General features: G+C 38.9%; 2 protein-coding genes across 4 annotated transcripts; one reads left to right on the top strand and one right to left on the bottom strand.

The window, feature by feature from the left end:
* Positions 1-369: 369 nt before the first annotated feature.
* LOC115431223 (TRPM8 channel-associated factor homolog) lies at positions 370-14,407 on the top strand. Of its 3 annotated transcripts, none has more exons than XM_030151452.1 (13): positions 370-438; positions 740-1,515; positions 3,820-4,036; positions 4,294-4,591; positions 5,749-6,047; positions 6,129-6,303; positions 6,405-6,499; positions 8,253-8,463; positions 10,787-11,023; positions 11,298-11,521; positions 13,096-13,209; positions 13,406-13,673; positions 14,367-14,407. In XM_030151452.1, the coding sequence occupies exons 2-12, from the start codon at positions 818-820 to the stop codon at positions 13,646-13,648; spliced, it is 2,811 nt and encodes a 936-aa protein (XP_030007312.1). In that variant the 5' UTR covers positions 370-438; positions 740-817; the 3' UTR covers positions 13,649-13,673; positions 14,367-14,407. The 3 variants fall into 3 exon arrangements, with proteins under 3 accessions (XP_030007312.1, XP_030007313.1, XP_030007311.1); XM_030151453.1 differs by lacking the exon at positions 14,367-14,407 and adding an exon at positions 14,121-14,159; XM_030151451.1 differs by lacking the exon at positions 14,367-14,407 and having other exon boundaries at positions 13,406-14,167.
* Positions 14,408-14,912: 505 nt separating this feature from the next.
* Positions 14,913-17,906, bottom strand: LOC115432045 (endonuclease domain-containing 1 protein). The gene is made up of 5 exons (XM_030152817.1): positions 17,726-17,906; positions 17,516-17,616; positions 16,416-16,530; positions 16,013-16,169; positions 14,913-15,492 (listed from the first exon to the last, which is right to left on the bottom strand). The coding sequence occupies exons 1-5, from the start codon at positions 17,801-17,803 to the stop codon at positions 15,101-15,103; spliced, it is 843 nt and encodes a 280-aa protein (XP_030008677.1). The 5' UTR covers positions 17,804-17,906; the 3' UTR covers positions 14,913-15,100.
* Positions 17,907-18,191: the final 285 nt, after the last annotated feature.

Raw genomic sequence — 18,191 nt, 5'->3', positions numbered from 1 at the left:
GTCTGGGTGTATCCCATCTCTGACTGTTCATAGATAGCTGTGAGCTATTAATATAGTCACATATGTTCAGATTAACCTGTCACTGGGCTGTGATCACTGGAATCCCTCCTTTTACTGTCTTCATTCTTTTCATTGAAATAGCTGTAGAGTACCTGTGGAATACATAGTAAAAGACAGCCTGGGATGACCAGCTGAACAGGTTTTAAACACAGACACAATCAGAGTGTATCCTGTATTTGAATATTGTGACAAAAGCAGTGAGGTATTTATGCAGGAACATACTGACAGACATGTGCAGTTCACTGACATTCCCGTGACAGTGGGTGGTGATTCTCTAACTTCCTCATTATTCTTTTCATTGAAATAGTCCTAGTGTCATCTCACTTCCTCACCCCACTCTCCTGTCAGAGTGTCACGAGTGGATCGTCTGTTGCACAGGTAAAACCCAAACTAAGTGGTTAATGCTGGTGTTTGTTTAGGGTTACAACAGGCAGACTTATGGGTGTGCCACTGTTTTGTTACAGGATCTAAATGATAATAGTGAGCCAGGAGTGATGCTTACATTTTATACTGAACACTGTCTGCTTTCTTTGCATTCCCACACAACAAGCTCAAGTGGTGAATGCTGGTGTTTAGAGTCGAAGAGGGTTGACTTTTAGGTGTGTCACTATTTAATTGCTGGATTAATAAGACTAAAGCAAGCAAGAAGTCATTCTAATAGTATATTTATACTCAACAGATGCAAAACACCATCCTGCTGCATCCGATCCGTTCCATGTGCTAGTGCAGCATACACCTGATTCAGCTCAGCTTTCTTATGCTGTCTAACCTGACGTCCAACCTCTTCTTCAACCTTCAAACACTCATCATGTCGACCCAGGCCACTCAAACCATACAAGAAGAGGCCTATGTCTCCCTGACGAGAGGCCTAACAGACCTGGACTTCAGGGGTCCATGTATTCCGAGTGACCTGGTTCTGATTGGAGACCATTCTTTTCCTTTGGTCATGAACAGTCATGGCCAGGTGCTGATGGCTGCCTCCTTCTACGGATCTGGACGGATTGTGGTCCTGGGCCATGAAAGCTACCTGACTGCCTTTCCTGCTCTGGTAGAGAACGCTCTGGTCTGGCTGAGAGGAGATGGATCTGAAAACCAGTCTGTGGGGATCCACAACAATGTCCAGGGTGTCACTCATAATCTCAGCACATCCCTCTTCCAAACCCAAACTGTGGGATCCTTCAGCTGTGATCTGGGGGTTGGTGTGTATGTGACAGATGCCTACAGTGTGGGTCCAGATCAGAAGGACCTGGTGGCATTTCTGAAAGCTGGAGGAGGAGTGCTGATAGCCGGGCAGGCGTGGAGCTGGGCTGCAGATCACCCAAAGGAAAATACTCTGCTCCAGTTTGTAGGGAATAAGCTGTCTGGAGTGGCAGGGGTCTACTTCTCTGACCATCATGCAGAGGCAGAGTACCTTCCAGTCTATCCTCAAATCCCATCATCCTGGATGGCCATGGTGTTAGTATTCTTCTCTTTCACTTTACACTTAAACTTTCCTTTAACTGTGTCTAAAATGTTTCCCTTGACACTTTATAACAATCATTCTCATTACACTATTCCACTTGTTGACACTTTACAATAGGAATGCCCTTCTAATAATGTTTTAAGGTTATAAACATGTTATAAGTAATTAGTAATCATTATAATATTTTCAAACACTGATTAAGACTCATCATTTGGCAAGTTTGATATTAAATCTCATTAGCTGATTATATGTTGCCCACTTTATCTTGTCCTTTATCAAACATCACGTTAGACTGTTTACCACTGAGTCTGCACTTTGTGTGTCCTGTTAATGCAGCCTTATTTTATGGTGTAAAACATATCACACTATACCAACCACGGTAAGGTGGCATCAGTAAGAACAATCACATACAGTCAAGCTTTCAAAGTTCCTTTATTAAACCAGAGAATATGTCAGTATTCGGGTATAAGAAAGAACCATAAATGTTATTTTTCTTTTCTGAACCACTGCTATTATATATCTGAATACACAAGAGGGTTTCAATGTTTGGATTAGATGAGTGATTTCCAGCTTTTTCAGCTCAGGACCCAAAGGGGAAATTTGCTATCATGTGTCATGAGTTGCCATTGATTATTACATTGATCAAAACATTGTTTCTGAAAGTCTTTCCCTCTCTCTGTCTTTTTTTTTTTTTTTTTTTTTTTTTTTTTTAGAACTTTAATCTTATTGGTCTTTTTTCTTTTACATACTTTTTTTCTGGTTTACCTGTTTTGTTTTGTTTTGTTTTTTAAGTTTTTTTTGTTTTGTTTCATTTCTTACAGCGTTTTTGTAATGTTAAGCCTTTTACACCTTGTCTCATAACCGAGGCCACTCCATTGTAATTCCCATGGCTTTTGTGAGGTCAATATTCAGAAACTCTCCCAGAGAACACTTGTTTTCTATTTTAATTATGAAAATTCATTCTCATATCATATTATTGCTATTCACTTGTTAAGTCAGAGATCATGGTGCAGACAGTGACCTGCTCACTGTAACTTCGTTCTTTTATGAGTCACCAGTTGGAGCACAGAAGAGACTAGATGCATTTATTTAACTCAGATGTGATTAGTGCATTTTCCATGGTCTGTGCTTTCCCTGTAGAAGATCTCACTTTTAAGTGTCTGCCGTTTAAGCTCTTGGTCTGTTACAGTAGTGCATCACTTTACATCATGCTGTGTGTTGACATTTATAATCCCTTTCTTCACTTTCCCCCGAACTGAACACTAAAGATAAAAGGCAGTCAAATGATGAAAAAGTTAATGTTAGCTAGCACCAAACATTTTTTCATTCATTTATAAATTGAAATTTTACTTACCAACTTCATTCACATCCTCTTCTCTTTATTACTACATGGACAGATGTAGAATGGCAATTGGATGTGTTTATAGTTTCAAGGACATGGGGACTACGGAGTAATGAACACAAGTGGACCCAGAAGGAGTTTTACAAGCAGATCAGTTTTCCTCTGCCAAATGACGACGCAATAACAATAGCTCCCCAACACATTTTGGGTCCCAACCCTTAGTTTGATGCACACAAATTATATAATTGCATATTTAAGCAAAGCATTAAGCAAGCATTATCCTAAATAAAGATTTTGTAAAACAAATAACTCTCAAACTGGCTCTTAAACAAGGAGAATGCTGGATAGTATGTATTCTTGATGAATATGACGACTGTGGCTGCACTGCACCTATTTTTGATGAACAAACTGCTCAAAAATTGCACAAAACTCCTTTTATTTCTAAGAAATGCAGTCCTATTTATTTATTATTACATATCAGCAGCTGTTATTACTTTTTTAAAGGATGTTTTCAATGCTAGGCCAGTAAGGTAATAACCAGCCAATAATGTAATAACTTAGTACATTACTGGCAAATTGTTAATACTCTAAAGCTTCACTACATTATTGGCAGGTATCACATTATTGGTTGCTGCACACTCTTTATATCTTTATCTCTCTAAGAACTTGCCTAATATTTCTCATCAACATTTACCTATTGTTAGTGAACAACAGAAATTCATCCAGAAACTTAACTTGCACTAAATAACGAACTAACCACAACAACAGAAGATCAAAAATCTGTGAGATCTGAGGACTAAAGGCAGCTACATGTGGGCTCAACTATGTGGCAAACAGTAGATCACTAATGTCCTTGTAAAGGGCTATGTAAAGTCATACCATTAATTTCAAATACTTGTGTATTTTGTATACATTATTCATTATCATGTTGTCTTTATCATTTTTTTGATGGCAGAATTGGAAAAGACTTTGCGGATGACTTGGAATTTTTACTCCAAGGGATTTCAGAGTTTGACCTCCTGAATGGAGTGGTGGCTTCTGAGGTCCTGGTTCATGGACCCCTGGCCTTTCCCATCGGTACCACAGAGGATGGACGGGCGTTCCTGGCAGGAGCTTATTATGGGCAAGGACGGGTTGTTGTGGTCACACATGAAGGACTTCTCAGACGAGAGGTAATAATAATAATTAAATAATGCAGACGTGTGTCACTTAATGCACAGACAAGTGTCAGTTTTAGGTAGAAATCTTCCATAAATGGTTTAAGGAGTGAGTAAATAATGAATGTACAGTGATGTTAATTTCACTCCAACCTCTCAACAGCTTTTGAGAACTAATTCTGTTTTAATATGAACACATCTATTATATCTCTTACCAGTTTTCTCTTCAATAAAATAATGTCTCTCTCCTGGATAAAATGCCTTCTCCACAGTCTCTGGCTCCGTTTTGGATTAATGCCCTTCACTGGTTGGATGAAGGCAGGAGGGGTGTTGTTGGTGTAACGCCAGACCTACACCAAGCCTTTGACCTCCTCAGCAAGACAGAGTTTGTGTGTGAGAAGACAAACTTCCGGAAAGACCTCAGTGTATTTGTGTGCACAGCGTACCGAAATGATTGTATAGAGGAAATCCGAGAGTTTGTGGCAGAGGGTGGAGGCCTGCTGATTGGTGGACACGCCTGGTACTGGGCACAGACACACAAGGGCCAGAACCTGATGACAGACTTTTCAGGTATGGCACCTGCAGAATGTTAAATATTGTAATATGATGTGACCTTAGTACATACTGATGACAGTCTAATGCTACACATAATCCAGAACGAGAGTTACACAGTTTCTATTAAATTCCACCATACGACATGAGAAAAGCACCAGCTGTCATTATTATATGAGGAAATTCCTAACACATACAGGAAAACCCAGTTTAAAGAGATGATACAGACCACAGGTGTCAAACATGCGGCCCAGGACCAAATCCAGCCCGCCAAAGGGTCCAGTCAGGCCCGTAGGATGAATTTGTGAAACGCAAAACTTACACTGAAGATATTAACAATCAAAAGTGTAAAAATCATTTTATTTCAGGTTCCATACAGACACATATAACCCAGTTAGATCTCAGTTGGGTCAGACCAGAAAAACACTATCATAATAACCGATAAATAATGACAACTGCAGATTTTATCTTATTTTAAGTGTAAAAAAAGTGAAATTACATGAAAATGTTTATATTTTACAAAAAATGTGAATAACCTGAACAAATATGAACAACGTGAAATGTCTTGAGAAAAGTAAATGCCATTTTATCAATATTATACCTGTGACTAAAGGTTTTGTGCATTTGTAATTGTAATATAAGTTGTAATGCACATGTGTAAATGATAAACTGATAAACTGATAAACTGATAAACTGAGGCACAAAAACTGCACTTGTTTTTCTTAAGACATTTCAAGTTTTTCACATTATTCAGATTTTTAACTAAACGTTGTAGATGTAAACATTATCATAATGTAATTTTACTTATTTCACTGGTATTATTTTACTGGTCCGGCCCACTTGAGGTCATATTGGGGTGAATGTGGCCCCTGAACTAAAATGAGTTTGACACCCCTGATACAGACTAATCTATTATATTACCCATTGCCTGCACACAAAGGATGTCCAGTCATAACACAAGGGTTGGGCTGTCAGGATGATCATTCCTAAAATAGAAATCAAATTGTTTATAAAGGTGACAATGCTTAAACTTTGGCTAAAATACATAAATGTATAATTATAATAAATAAATGTAATTACTATATCACCGTTAACTAAGGTCCTTAAGAAGACCTTAATAGACTGTAAAACCATATACTACATAATTCAGTTGGATTTGTTGAACTGTCATTCAGGGAACAAGATATTGACCAAAATGGGCTTGAGCCTTCTGGAGAACATCATTAGAGAAGGTTCCTTCAAGGCCCCTGTCCCCAGTCAGGCCATCAAAGACACCTACCACTTCCGCCATGTTTTACATCGCTTCGCCGGTCATTGTGCCCATGGAGATAAACTTTCCAAACGCGAGGAGGAGTGTCTGACAAAGCTGGGTGGAGACTGTTCTAAGTACTTGCGTTTGAAGACTGATGATAACGCATATAAACAGGTGGTGTCCACCTTCACTGACATCGTGAAGAAGACAGGAATGCCACAGGTTTAATTATATCACACTCTACACTTGTCATTAGATTGAGTGTACAGACCTGTACTCAGTGTGGATCAATTTTATTTCAAGGTGTGTGAGAGCTGCCCTGTGAAGAGTCCCAGAGACCGTCTCCTCCTCCATGTTGGGTCTGAACTCTATAAAGTTCACCCAGATCCTGATGAACTCCTGCCGCACCTCATTAAGAATAACCCACTGCTGCCAGTCGTGTATAACCACAGGATCAAGGTTGACGTGAAGACAGCAGGTCAGAGCCTTACTGCTCTGGACAAACATGATGTAAATATGATGTGAACTGATGTCCTGCAGAGCTGATATACTTGGTGTGTGTTTGTGTGAATGTAACAGGAGGGGAGGAATGGGTCAGTACAGGTCTCTACCTGTCCCCTGGTATGAAGACCTACATGGCCATACCAGCAGAGATCATCAACAAAGGATGGAAGGTACAGTACGCAACATCCAATACACATTACATGTGTAGGAGTTCATACGAGGGACTGCAGATACAAGACCAATATAGTGGAATTTAAATGCAGAAATGCGATATAATATTTCACAGTTATGTGTTTAATAGGAATTGTTATCAGCCTGATCACAATCAAGGGTACCAGAAAGGGTCCATATGTAGATAAAAAATAATAATCCTCTATCACAAAATCAGACAGGCCATTTTATTTGTCTGATATTTCTCTTTTAAAGTCCAAAATATTTTTGTATTGTGGTGTCTACTAAAAATTTCGCAGGCTTGTACCCCTGTCAAATCAGAAATTATTGGGTGTACAGACACTCCAGCCTAACAGCCTCCATATTTAATGCCTACAAAGATATACAAATGTTTCAGCACTCAGTATAATCATGCATTGTTTATTGCATAGATGTCGTGTCTAAAGCATGCATGCTGAAAAATTCCATATATTGACAGAAACAATAAAATTAGGCCCACATATTTTGATGTGGTGTACGGACACTACTTGGTGTACAGACACTACAAAATTGGAACAGAAATCTGGCTTACCACATGGTCGCATCTCTGTTAGATCTGTAACTAAGTCTTCCTGGTACAGGAGGAAATAAACATTTGTGAACAAGTTATAACAATATATCTATAAAACATATACGCCATATTATTGATGGAAGTATATTGGTGTACGGACACTACATGAATTTTGGTGAACAACGCACCATTGAAAACATGTGGTTCGACGTAAACATCTGTTTGACACATTGTGACCACATTTTCTGCAGCCAGGGAGCATACCAAAATCTGTCTAGTTGTGCATATTTAGTCATAATAATACTTAAATAACAGGTTCCCGTTCTATTATTACAATTAAAGGGCTGTAAAAGAAGGGTTTTCAGAACAAAATGGTTGATTGTCTTAATACTGAAAATAAGAATAGATAATCAAACAGCTGTTCAACAAAAATCATCAATAAATGAAAAGCAATGTGATGTGTGTATTTTGTACTAAAAAAAGACACAGGAGTTGAGTGGTAATTATTTATTGTGTTACAAAACATTATCTACAATAATTTTGCTCTCTTTTAACAATAAAATTGTGCACGTTTTCACGCTCATTGGGTCGCCATTTTATCAGTTTTTATCCGATTTTCTTCAAATTTGCAGGATTGCAAGATCTAGTAATAAGATGGCCAAAGAAACATTTTGGGAATGGTTTTGGGGGGATCTTTTTGCAATACTGATTAACAACTGATGCAAATATACTTGTACACCTTGACTGTGATCAGGCCGTATGTTTTTATTACGATACAGTGTACTATCATGTCTACAGAGGAAGTGGCTCTGCTCCACAGAGCCCACCATGATGCACCACCATGTTTCTATAGCTCACTGCAGACTTCCTCTTGTTCTTTTTTTTTTTTCATTTTACAGCAGACATGATCCAGTGTTAGGGTACATTACAATCATCTATTATGATTGAGTTTACCTTTAACCAAACAGTCAGGGACTGACAAAATTGGATCTATAAGTGGTTAAACTGATCACAGTGTTTAAGGAAAAGTTGGTTGTCTTAAACTTCACTGTTAGATACCACTAGAAGAAGTCTTGCACCTGTCTCAATCAATACAGTATTCTTACCAGTAACTCACATGGCTCTGATTCTATTACACAAAGCATTACTGCAACTTGAGTATGAGTTTTTCAGTCAATATCACATGGTCCATATATTTGCAGGTCCAGATAGGATGTCAAACAGACAGACTCAAAGCTGAAGTGTTGAAGAGAGCGCCATGTGTCCATGATCGATTCCCCATTAGCTCAGAGATGGTTCAAGTGCGCAACCTATGGGGGGGTCTCATCTACCTGGTGGCACCACCCAAAACACAAGTGGAGGGAGTAGAGGTCATAGTGCAAATAGCTGTACCTGCACCGTATTATAAATCTGGTGAGTCTAAAGTGCATCTTTGCCATCTCTTACTTCATGCTTCACTATAGGAGTCACTGTTCATTCACCCTTTCTGTGCACCTTAAAAACACAGAAGATTAAACCACAACACACACTTAAACTCATTAGACAAAGCACTGATCTAATGTCCATTCTTTAGATATGTTTCTTGATTATCCTACTCTGGGTCCCTCAGTGGTGATTGGCTGTTTCCTTCAAACTCTCTTGCTGGTGCAGCAAACATTTTGGTGTTTTTATTGTGGGAGGGTCCTTATCAGTTTCATTTGATGGGTTTTACAACTGTATTTTGATGAATCTTGAGATTTTCTGAATATAGTGACCTTCATGACTTGAATTACAGATGGATTGTGTACTTGTGATAAGATGGAATACTATAACCGTGAAATAGGGCTATTCACTGCATAACAACACAATCTTCACAATACAACCATGTAACCATGTCACCATGCAACATCACACCTCATACTTACTACACTCCAGGTGCAGGTTAAGAGATTTTGATGAATGTGCACAGTTGACAGCAAAGTGAACCGTAGCTGTAAGGAGTTCAAAGAAAATAAAGTTGAAATTGTAATGATAAGACAAACAAAGAAAAGACATGAATTTCAGCGGTTTACTGGATCTGTTTTCATAGAGGGGTCATACCAACCACACATCTGGATATTTAACCATGAATTCAGGGGTTGCTGAGCTAAGTATAGATCAGGGCTCACCAACACGGCGCCCGCGGGCACCAGGTCGCCCGCAGGGACCACACGAGTCGCCCGCAGGCCTGTTCTAAAAATAGAACTAGTTCAGGGTTCTCCAACACGTTACTCGCGATCTACCGGTGGCTCTCCAAGGGTCACTAATATGAGAACACAAAGTTGATTTGTCATTTGGTAGAACAGGTCTAAATTTCCACCCAATCAAAATTACAAGTGTCCTGCCCCCGCCAGCCCCCCCGACATGAAACGGTCAACTAGCTGTCAATCAAACTTTAGCGCTGGTTTGCTGCCTGTCACTGGAGAGGGGCGGGGCCCAGGATAAGCCAGATGCCAGGCAGGTAGTGGGTTTAGCCCCGCAACGATGTGGGCCAAATATAGTCAGGGAGTTATTTTCACCAACAATGAGGCACGGACTTCTGTTTGACAAATGTGAAAGACGAGTGTGTGTGTGTGTGTGTGTGTGTGTGTGTGTGTGTGTGTGTGTGTGTGTGTGTGTGTGTGTGTGCGTGCGTGTGTGTGTGTGTGATCTGTGGCGCGTTCTGGAAGTCAGTAAAAGATGCAACGTGGAGCAGAATTTCACCAAAGTTCACAGCAACTCTTCTGGAGATTCTCCAGTGGGAATCAGCCTCCGTACAGAGAAGGTAAAAGAGCTGAAAACTAAAGTCCAAAAACAACAGTCCATGTTCACTAAACTGACCAAGGCCAGCGCTTCCACAGAGGCATCAGTAAAGTGGTTCACATCCTGGACAAGTGCAAACATATGTACACTATCTGCGCATGCGCTCGGACAGCTGGAGTCGGACCTGAACAGGTGCCTCTGCGTTGGACTCCAGTGTGAGGACTCTGTAGAAGTGACGGGGATGGTGGATTTATGTGCACAAAGTTCTGTTTTTAACTGATATGTTTTGACAGCATATGTGAATTTAGAAAAGGTCAAATCCTTCAGAAATACAGCAGCACATCCGGGTGAAGTTTTATTGTGTGACTGACAACATTCCTTTTCACAATTTCGAAGTATTAAAAATTCACATACAGGTGTGTATTATTTGTTTTTAATAATTCTATTAAAAAATATGCAGGATTATTCCATTTCATGATTTTTGACATAGTATTAAAATATTTAGGAATACAACATGCAAATGCTTGTATTTGTTTTGTTTTTTTTTCAACTTTTGATTTTCTTAAAGTAAAATAGTAGTTTCATATTAACACTTTTTTAAGTATTGTAAATGTTAAAACAAAGATATATAAATAAATACAATAAATAAAGAGCACAATGTTACAAACATATTTTATAAAATATGTGTATGTACGAAAATTAGCTATGTAAATAAATGTTGCTAAATTAGAGTAGCCCTCCAGCAACTTCATTAGGTAAAAGTAGCCCACAGAGGAGAAAAGGTTGGTGACCCCTGCTATATGCTATATACTAGCTGTTCTGTATGTGTAGTTGAGTAAGCAATAGCAGGTCCTATTCATGAAACTGACAAAAATGGGATGGTTTTTGCATTCAGCTATTCATAGCGCATGTTCAAAGTTCAGAATTATATAGTTTCAGATTCACTTTTGGATGTACCCACTGCTCTTCTCTTCAGGTGTGACAACAGCTGCTGATTGGTCGTTGCTGCGCACAGCCCCCTCCCCCTGGGCAGAGCTGGAGTTTGATAACATCATCTTCACTGTGCCATCGGAGTTTGTTCGGGACCTGGACCACCCTGATGAGCTGGCCACACACTGGGATGACATCATGAGGGGCATTGCTGACCTGGCTGCCATACCACATAAATTCACTCGCAAAGAGCGTTTTGTAACTGATGTGCAGATTTCTCATGGTGTGTTTGACTTCCCCTTATTTGCTCAGGGCTAAGTGCTTGTGTTTACCCAGTTTATTTAAAATGTAAAAGAAAAAAAAATGAGAAGGAGACTAAAAATCTAAAAAATACTGAACTTCTTGAAGGAGTTTATTTATTTATTTATATGGTAAAACAGCCAACAAAGTGAGAAATTCCTCACTTTGGATGAACTTATATGATAATGAGCTTATCACAGTGATCCACCAATAAATAAAAATATAAAAATAAGTATAAATATCTGTGCTTTTTACAGGTTGGATGCATGCAGGCTATCCTGTCATGGCACATAAATCCACAGCTCCCCAAGTTCTCAGCATTGAACATGCCAAGACCAAAGGTTTGTGGGGCATCATCCATGAGCTAGGACACAACCAGCAGAGGGGCTGCTGGGAGTTCCCACCACACACCACAGAGTGCACATGTAACCTGTGGTCAGTGTATGTACATGAGGAGGTGCTGGGAGTCAACAGAGCAAAGGTGGAGCACATCATTTGTAGTGATACATATTTACATTTATTAGTACTGCATATATCTTTTATTGCCATGTCATCCTTTACTTGTGTGATCCATCCCTCTGGTCCATATACACCCTATATCTATTCTGTTTATTCATTTACAGTACTGTGCAAAAGTCTTGGGCCACCTTTTGTTTTGTTGTATTTGCAGTGTTGAAACGAGCATACATATTTATTTTTCATTCTCTTATCTTCAGATACAACAAGAAAACACAGGAAACATGTGCACATCCTTAAAAGACACACAAAAAACAAAATTAAATGGGTTTTAAAGGTTAAAGTTAAAATGTACAGAATTGATGTGAGTAACTGAAATCATTTCGTGTGACCCCTGACCCCATGATAAGAAGCATCACAAACAGGAATATCTGACATGTGTTGCATTATACCTGGTGTATGACATCAGAAAAATACTGCAGTAAATCTCATATCGTCTGAATAACAGAGTTAAAGACATGATAACTGTAAGGGAAGGTCATACTAAATACTATCACTTTGGTTTATATAAGCTGTTTTTTCCCCTGAAGCTTTTGTTTTTAATGCTGTACATAATTCCCATTTATCCAGATTGAATTTTAGTACAGAGACTGAGAAATGTATAGGTAAGGTCATCAGAGCGTTACTCAACCTTTGTGCAGTGCTGTATATTCATTTAATTTTGTATTATTTAAATATTGTCATGTGGTGGTAGATTCATACAATACAAATACACAGAATAAAACATCATTGGGATTACTGTGGCTCAGGAGGTAGTGTGTGTCATTCCCACACTGCAGGGTTGACCTTAACCCTTGAAGACCCAGTGCTGCTCTTGTGTGAGTTCTCAAATGGATTTTCCTCAATATTTAACCTTAAGTGATTTAACACCATTTATTGTAATATTATCTTCTTTATTCTGCATTTTTTCACTGAAAATCAGGCATTTTCTTGCATTTAATTCACTGATGATGTAGATGTTCATTTAGGCTTAGATTAAAGTTGAGGGTTATTATATCAGAAACAGAGAAAACTGAAGAAAAAGTTACTTTTTGAGCAACAATATCATTTACTGACCATACACCCCGTGTCTCCATCCACTGTCACTGATCCAACTCCATGGGTTTAACTGGTGAATCAATGTTGTAGAAGATGTTTCCACGTTCACTATGGAGCCTCTGAACATCTAAATGGGTCATATCTGATGACCATGAAAAGATGACAAACTGTATTTTACACCAATTATTTTTTTGTATTGATAGGATTAGTGGGTCAACAGGTATTAGGTATTTTAGATCAGTAGATGCTATTGGTCGCCAGTTGCTGTTTGGGTCTTTATTGGTTAATATGGTGAAGTGCCTTTGGGGCCCAAGTTACCTCTGGTGGTGGTTTCCACCAGGTGTGGGTGTGTGTGAGAAGCAAACAGAAAAAAGCTAAAAAATAAATAAATAAATAAATAAATAAATGCAGTCAGTTTATCAGTCAACTGATAAGAAAAGTAGCTCAACTTTGATTCCTCCTGTTGATTAAAATTATTACATGTGTGATGTGTTTGAACAGCCTCAGCCAGGACTGAGTCCAGCAAAAAGGCAGAGTACTGCAGAAAAGTATGCAAAGGAGGGCAAAAATCTCAGCAGCTGGAGTGTGTTTGTGGCTCTGGAGACATACCTTCAGGTAAGACCGAATAACTGTATTTACTTAACTGGCCTTTAACTAAACCTGTCACCCTGAATCACAAGGTTTTGACAAGAAAAAAAAACAACTTTTAAATAAAATGCAACCTTTCTCCTGAAAGCCTCATGTCATATTGTTGCTCATACCAGCCTCCATTTGTAGCTTAATCTCTTTTTTTTTTTTACCCCACCCCCAGCTCCAGGATAAATTTGGTTGGGATGCCTTTAAGAGGGTCTTTGCTGCCTACCATGAGATGAGCAACTTCCCCAAAGACAACAAAAGAAAGATGAACCTGTACGCTGTGACTTTCTCCCAGGCTGTGGAGATGAATCTGAGTGGGTTCTTTAAGTCGTGGGGCTGGCCCATAGAAAGAGACACCGAGGACAAACTGTCCAAGCTGCCTCCATGGACGGACCACCCCATGGTCCAGTATGACTGAGTTCTACAACACTGCGTATGAAAGGGTGGGTACAAGTTCGTGGTTTTTGATGAATAATATGTAGAAGGTCTTCATAACTTTGTTGATTTGGCTTCAGATAATGATGAAATGCAAAGATATGTGCTAAATGAAGAAATCTTCCTTATGGAGGAAAACCAAAGAGAACTCTGAGTAAAAAGGCCCACATTTTGTGGAAAAAATAAAAAATGTGTATACACACCAAAACTTCAGGTGTTGGGGAATGTTAACTATTGAGGTACTGGTTTCAAAAAGATAAAACCATTCAATTTGCAACTGAAAGGGTGAATAATAGGAGATGTTCCATGCAACTGTAGATGACACTTACATATAAAATCCCGTAACTGGAATTGGTGAATAAGTTTTATTCTGAAGGGGGTTTCAACATTTAAGCAACTACCGTACTTTCCGGACTGTAAGCCACTACTTTTTTCTCATGCTTTGAACCCAGCAGCTTATACAACGATGCGGCTCAAGTATAGATTTTTACAGGCTAACGGCCTCCAGGGGGTGCTCCAGCAGAAAGTGAGACAGTGAGACAGACAGGTGGAAGAGGTGATGTGGAGAGGAGAAGTTTTAAGCTTAACTTTTAACAATCATTTTGTGTGTCATGCACAAACCCTCATCATGGAAAATACACGAAGAAATGCATATGATGCAGCTTTGAAGTTCAAACCAATCGATGTGTCTGTCTAAGAAGGAAACAGAGCTGCAGCACGGAAGTGGCACTGAGAGCAACAATGGAAGAGAGACTGAGAAGGTGTGTGACGGAGCCTTTCTGAGAATGTTCAACACCGACACTGAAGAAGACAACTGCAGTGGTTTCAATGAGCAGAAGGAAGATGAAGGTAGAGATCAATGACTTTTCTGTTTTTTTTAATCAGCTGTGTTCCTGCCGTTTAACTGCTGTGTTACAGGCACTGTTTGGAAAAAAGTAGTATGTAAATAAATATTTAAATAATCTTTCTGTTTACCATCTTTCTGTGTAAATATCTGATGTTACAACGTGGACACTTGTGGCTTATAGTCAGATGTGACTTATATTCAGGTGTGGCTTCTAGTCAGGTGCGCCTTACAGCTTGGACAGTATGGTAATTTCTTTATTTTAAAGTTTATTCATTTATTTTATTTGAATATTATTCAGTAATGGTACGTGATTGAGGTTGAGTGTTAAATATAATACAAATAAAACAAAAAAACATAAAATGTGCTCACTAATGCTAATAAAATGGCACTTCATGGGTCTGCAGTTCATTTTTATTCATCATTGTTGGTCGACTGAAGTATAACAAGGGTGTATTTTTCTCAAAGCAGATAACACACATTGTTCACTCAGTACTACCACTGAACATATCTGTACATGAATACAGAAATCTAATTAATTATTATTATTTAATGTAATTAAATACTTTGTCATCCTCCCTCTGCTCATCTTTATGCTCTGCAGCTGTTGTGAAACAGCTCCCCTACTGGTTGATCAGAGAACTGCTGCATAAATTCCTCCAGTTCATCCAGAGTGAGCTTTTCCACCCAGTTCTCCTCTGTGTTTCTTGCTGTGGCAGCACCACTCTGAATCGGCCTTCCATTGTTGTCCACACAGCAGTAGGCGTTCCACAGGTAGTCAGGGATGTTGACACGCTTGACATTGTTCTTGACAATCCAGTTGTCTGCAGAGGGAATGGCACCGACCAGAACATAGGCCTTAGAACACTTCTCACGGAAAAGGTCATTGAGCTCAGATTCGTGGATCCTCCAGGCGTTTTGGTTCATCTTGGGGTTCTGAGGGACCACATTGGTCAGAGTGAAAGTGGCATTACGGCTAGGAACTGTAGGAAACGGAAAAGTTAGAGGAAGAGTTACAAATAATGCAGTTTTGACAATTTGTGGATTTCATAAAATTTGCAAACAGCTATAGGCTGATATATTCAAAGATACTTTTGCAAATTAAAGATACTAAAATTAATTAATTAATTAGTCTTAAAATTTGCTTTCAATATTTTTTTCCAATATATTTTTTTTTACTTATATGCTGACTAAGCAGGCTTTAGAGGATGATATTGCCTTTTAATAAAAAAAAAAAAAAAACTTGAAAAATACTGTAAATGTACTCCTATAGATTCATGATACTGCTGCATTAACACACCTGTTGAATTTTACTTCTGAACATGTTACATCATTTTACTAATTCTTAAACTGTTTCCAAAGGTGACCCAGTCCTTGAGTTCATGGTTAAGAAAATCAACCCTATTCCAAGTCTGAGTGGTCTTTGCTGCGTGTCTGTGTCTGTGTACTGCTGCCCTCTGCTGACTTTACCACTAAACCACACCAACATCCACCCTCCACTACCTGCATGGTGTCCGTTAGGGTTGAGGTGGCCACGGTCAAATCCAGAGTGTGTGTAGTCCTCATTCAGAGCCTGCTTCTCTCCCAGGTAGACCCCAGGGTGGTCTTTCCCCAGCCAGTATCCATCCTTCATCTCTGCTTGCCAGGCCATGTTTACCAGCTAGATGACACAGCCTTTATTAGTGGCACAACAGGAAACTTTTCAGAGGTACAACAGAATATTACTGTTGATTTTACACAGTTTGTATGTCATTATTGCACTTTTAATGGGAATATTTTAATGAGAGTGGTTGCAGTGCATGCAGGTGGGAACTAGAAAAACAAAAGGCATCCTTGGAAAGTGTCTGGTATCTATGATAACACATCAAAAGATGCAAAGTGTAGTGTGAGCACATGTGGCACCAACCTGGGGCTCTACGAACCAGCGTCTCTCCCTGCCACCTCCATAGCTGGGCTGGAAATGATAGGCAGAGTAGACAGCAATTCGATGGTTGGTGTCATAAAGTGTAGCAAAGTGGTACCTGGTGGTGCACAGATTCAGAATATAACATCTGGGGTTCATAAGGAGCAATAGTCTGATTTTATAATCAATAGAAATGGAACTCACAAGGAACCTAAACTCATCATCAACAGGGTATACTTTAAATCATAGGTGTCAAACATGCGGCCTGGGGGCCAAAACCGGCCCACCAAAGGGTCCAATCTGGCCCGCGGGATGAATTTGCAAAGCGCAAAAATTACACTTAAGATATTAACAATCAAGGATGTCGAAGTCGTTTTTGTTCAGGTTCCACTTACAGACCAATGTGAGCTCAACTAAAATAATAGCATAATAACCTATAAATAATGACTCCAAATTTTTTTAGTTTAATGTGAAAAACATATTACATTACATCTGTAAATAAGTAATGACAACTCCAAATTTTTCTCTTTGTTTTAGTGTAAAAACTTACAGTAAATGATGAAAATATTAACATTTGCAAACTATCCTTTAACAATAAAATGCGAAAAACCTGAATTTTTGAAAGTGAAATTTTAACACTGCTCTTCCTGTTATTAAATATTTTGTGCCTTTGTGGATCCAATCCGTAATATGCATGTATAAATGGTAAGTTGAGGTGTAATATTGTTAAAATTGCACTTATTTTTCTCAAGAAATTTCTCTTTTTTTTCCAGGTTATTCACATCATTTTTGTTTGGATAGTTTGCAAATGTACATATTTTTATCATTCAATCTTGATTGCACTAAAACAAAGAGGAAAAATTTGGAGTCGTCATTATTTACAGGTAATTATGCTATTGTTTACTGGTCTGGTCCACTGGAGATCAATTTGGGCTTAATGTGGCCCCTGAAAGAAAATGAGTTTGACACCCCTGCTTGAAACGATCATATCAGATTAACAGATTCAGATAGCTTTATTTTATTGATGTCTAGAGTAAATTTCACTTCTCAGTGTTCTATATTTACTCAAATACAAAGGTTTCAATTCTACTCTCCTTCTTTACCTGTTGACAAAACGTTGACAGAGGCGGGCGGCACCAGGTGTCAAAGCCCCCCACTCTGGCACCTTTCCTTTATAGAAGTACTTCACACATTCTGGCACATCCTGGAACAAAATAACTAATAATAATTAACAGAGGTTGAAAGTGAACTACTCACACATTCAGGTAACACAGATGAAATGTAACAGTTGTTGAAAAAAAGAAAAAGCAAACCTCAAAGCGTTCCACGACATCCGCATGGATAGAAAAGAGGAGTGAGAGAAGAGCACACAGAGTTACCAAGGTCTGCATCCTGAACAAAAACCTTTGGTACCAGGGTTTCTTGACTGCCCTGTAGTGATGACAGGATGCAAAAAGAATGTTTATACATGTGTTATATTCAACAGGTTACTGGTGTAGAAGGTCAGTGTCTTCAAGGTCATGTTTATTTATGTGTGTGTATTTCCACTCACCTGCTGTTGCGCCTGCAGCTGCCACAGTCTACGCTGTGAAAAACTGGCCTTTATATATGACTTCTACTCAACTTTCACCTTGTTTGGCCTCTCCTCTGTTTGAACTTGCCAACATTAGCACCACGAAGGGATGACTCCCTGTTGGATTTGTAATGAGACTTTAAGAGTTTTTATGACAACACATTATGTCACTCATTCATCTGCTACCTCATTTATCTTTCGATACC

The sequence above is a fragment of the Sphaeramia orbicularis genome, chromosome 13 (genome assembly GCF_902148855.1).
Source record: "Sphaeramia orbicularis chromosome 13, fSphaOr1.1, whole genome shotgun sequence".
NCBI classification, from domain to species: Eukaryota; Metazoa; Chordata; class Actinopteri; order Kurtiformes; family Apogonidae; genus Sphaeramia; species Sphaeramia orbicularis.
The sequence above is the reverse complement of the archived record's forward strand: the minus strand, read 5'-3'. Positions and strand labels throughout refer to the sequence as shown.

Excerpts from the sequence above, each read along its gene's own strand:
- LOC115431223 (XM_030151452.1), top strand. The coding sequence starts at position 818 with ATGCTGTCTAACCTGACGTCCAACCTCTTCTTCAACCTTCAAACACTC. Across the intron at positions 6,048-6,128 it reads AGAAGACAGGAATGCCACAG|GTGTGTGAGAGCTGCCCTGT; the intron begins GTTTAATTATAT and ends TTTTATTTCAAG. Across the intron at positions 11,024-11,297 it reads TGATGTGCAGATTTCTCATG|GTTGGATGCATGCAGGCTAT; the intron begins GTGTGTTTGACT and ends TGCTTTTTACAG.
- LOC115432045 (XM_030152817.1), bottom strand. The coding sequence starts at position 17,803 with ATGCAGACCTTGGTAACTCTGTGTGCTCTTCTCTCACTCCTCTTTTCT. Across the intron at positions 17,617-17,725 it reads ATGTCGTGGAACGCTTTGAG|GATGTGCCAGAATGTGTGAA; the intron begins GTTTGCTTTTTC and ends ATTTTGTTCCAG. Across the intron at positions 16,170-16,415 it reads GCTGGTTCGTAGAGCCCCAG|CTGGTAAACATGGCCTGGCA; the intron begins GTTGGTGCCACA and ends TGTGTCATCTAG.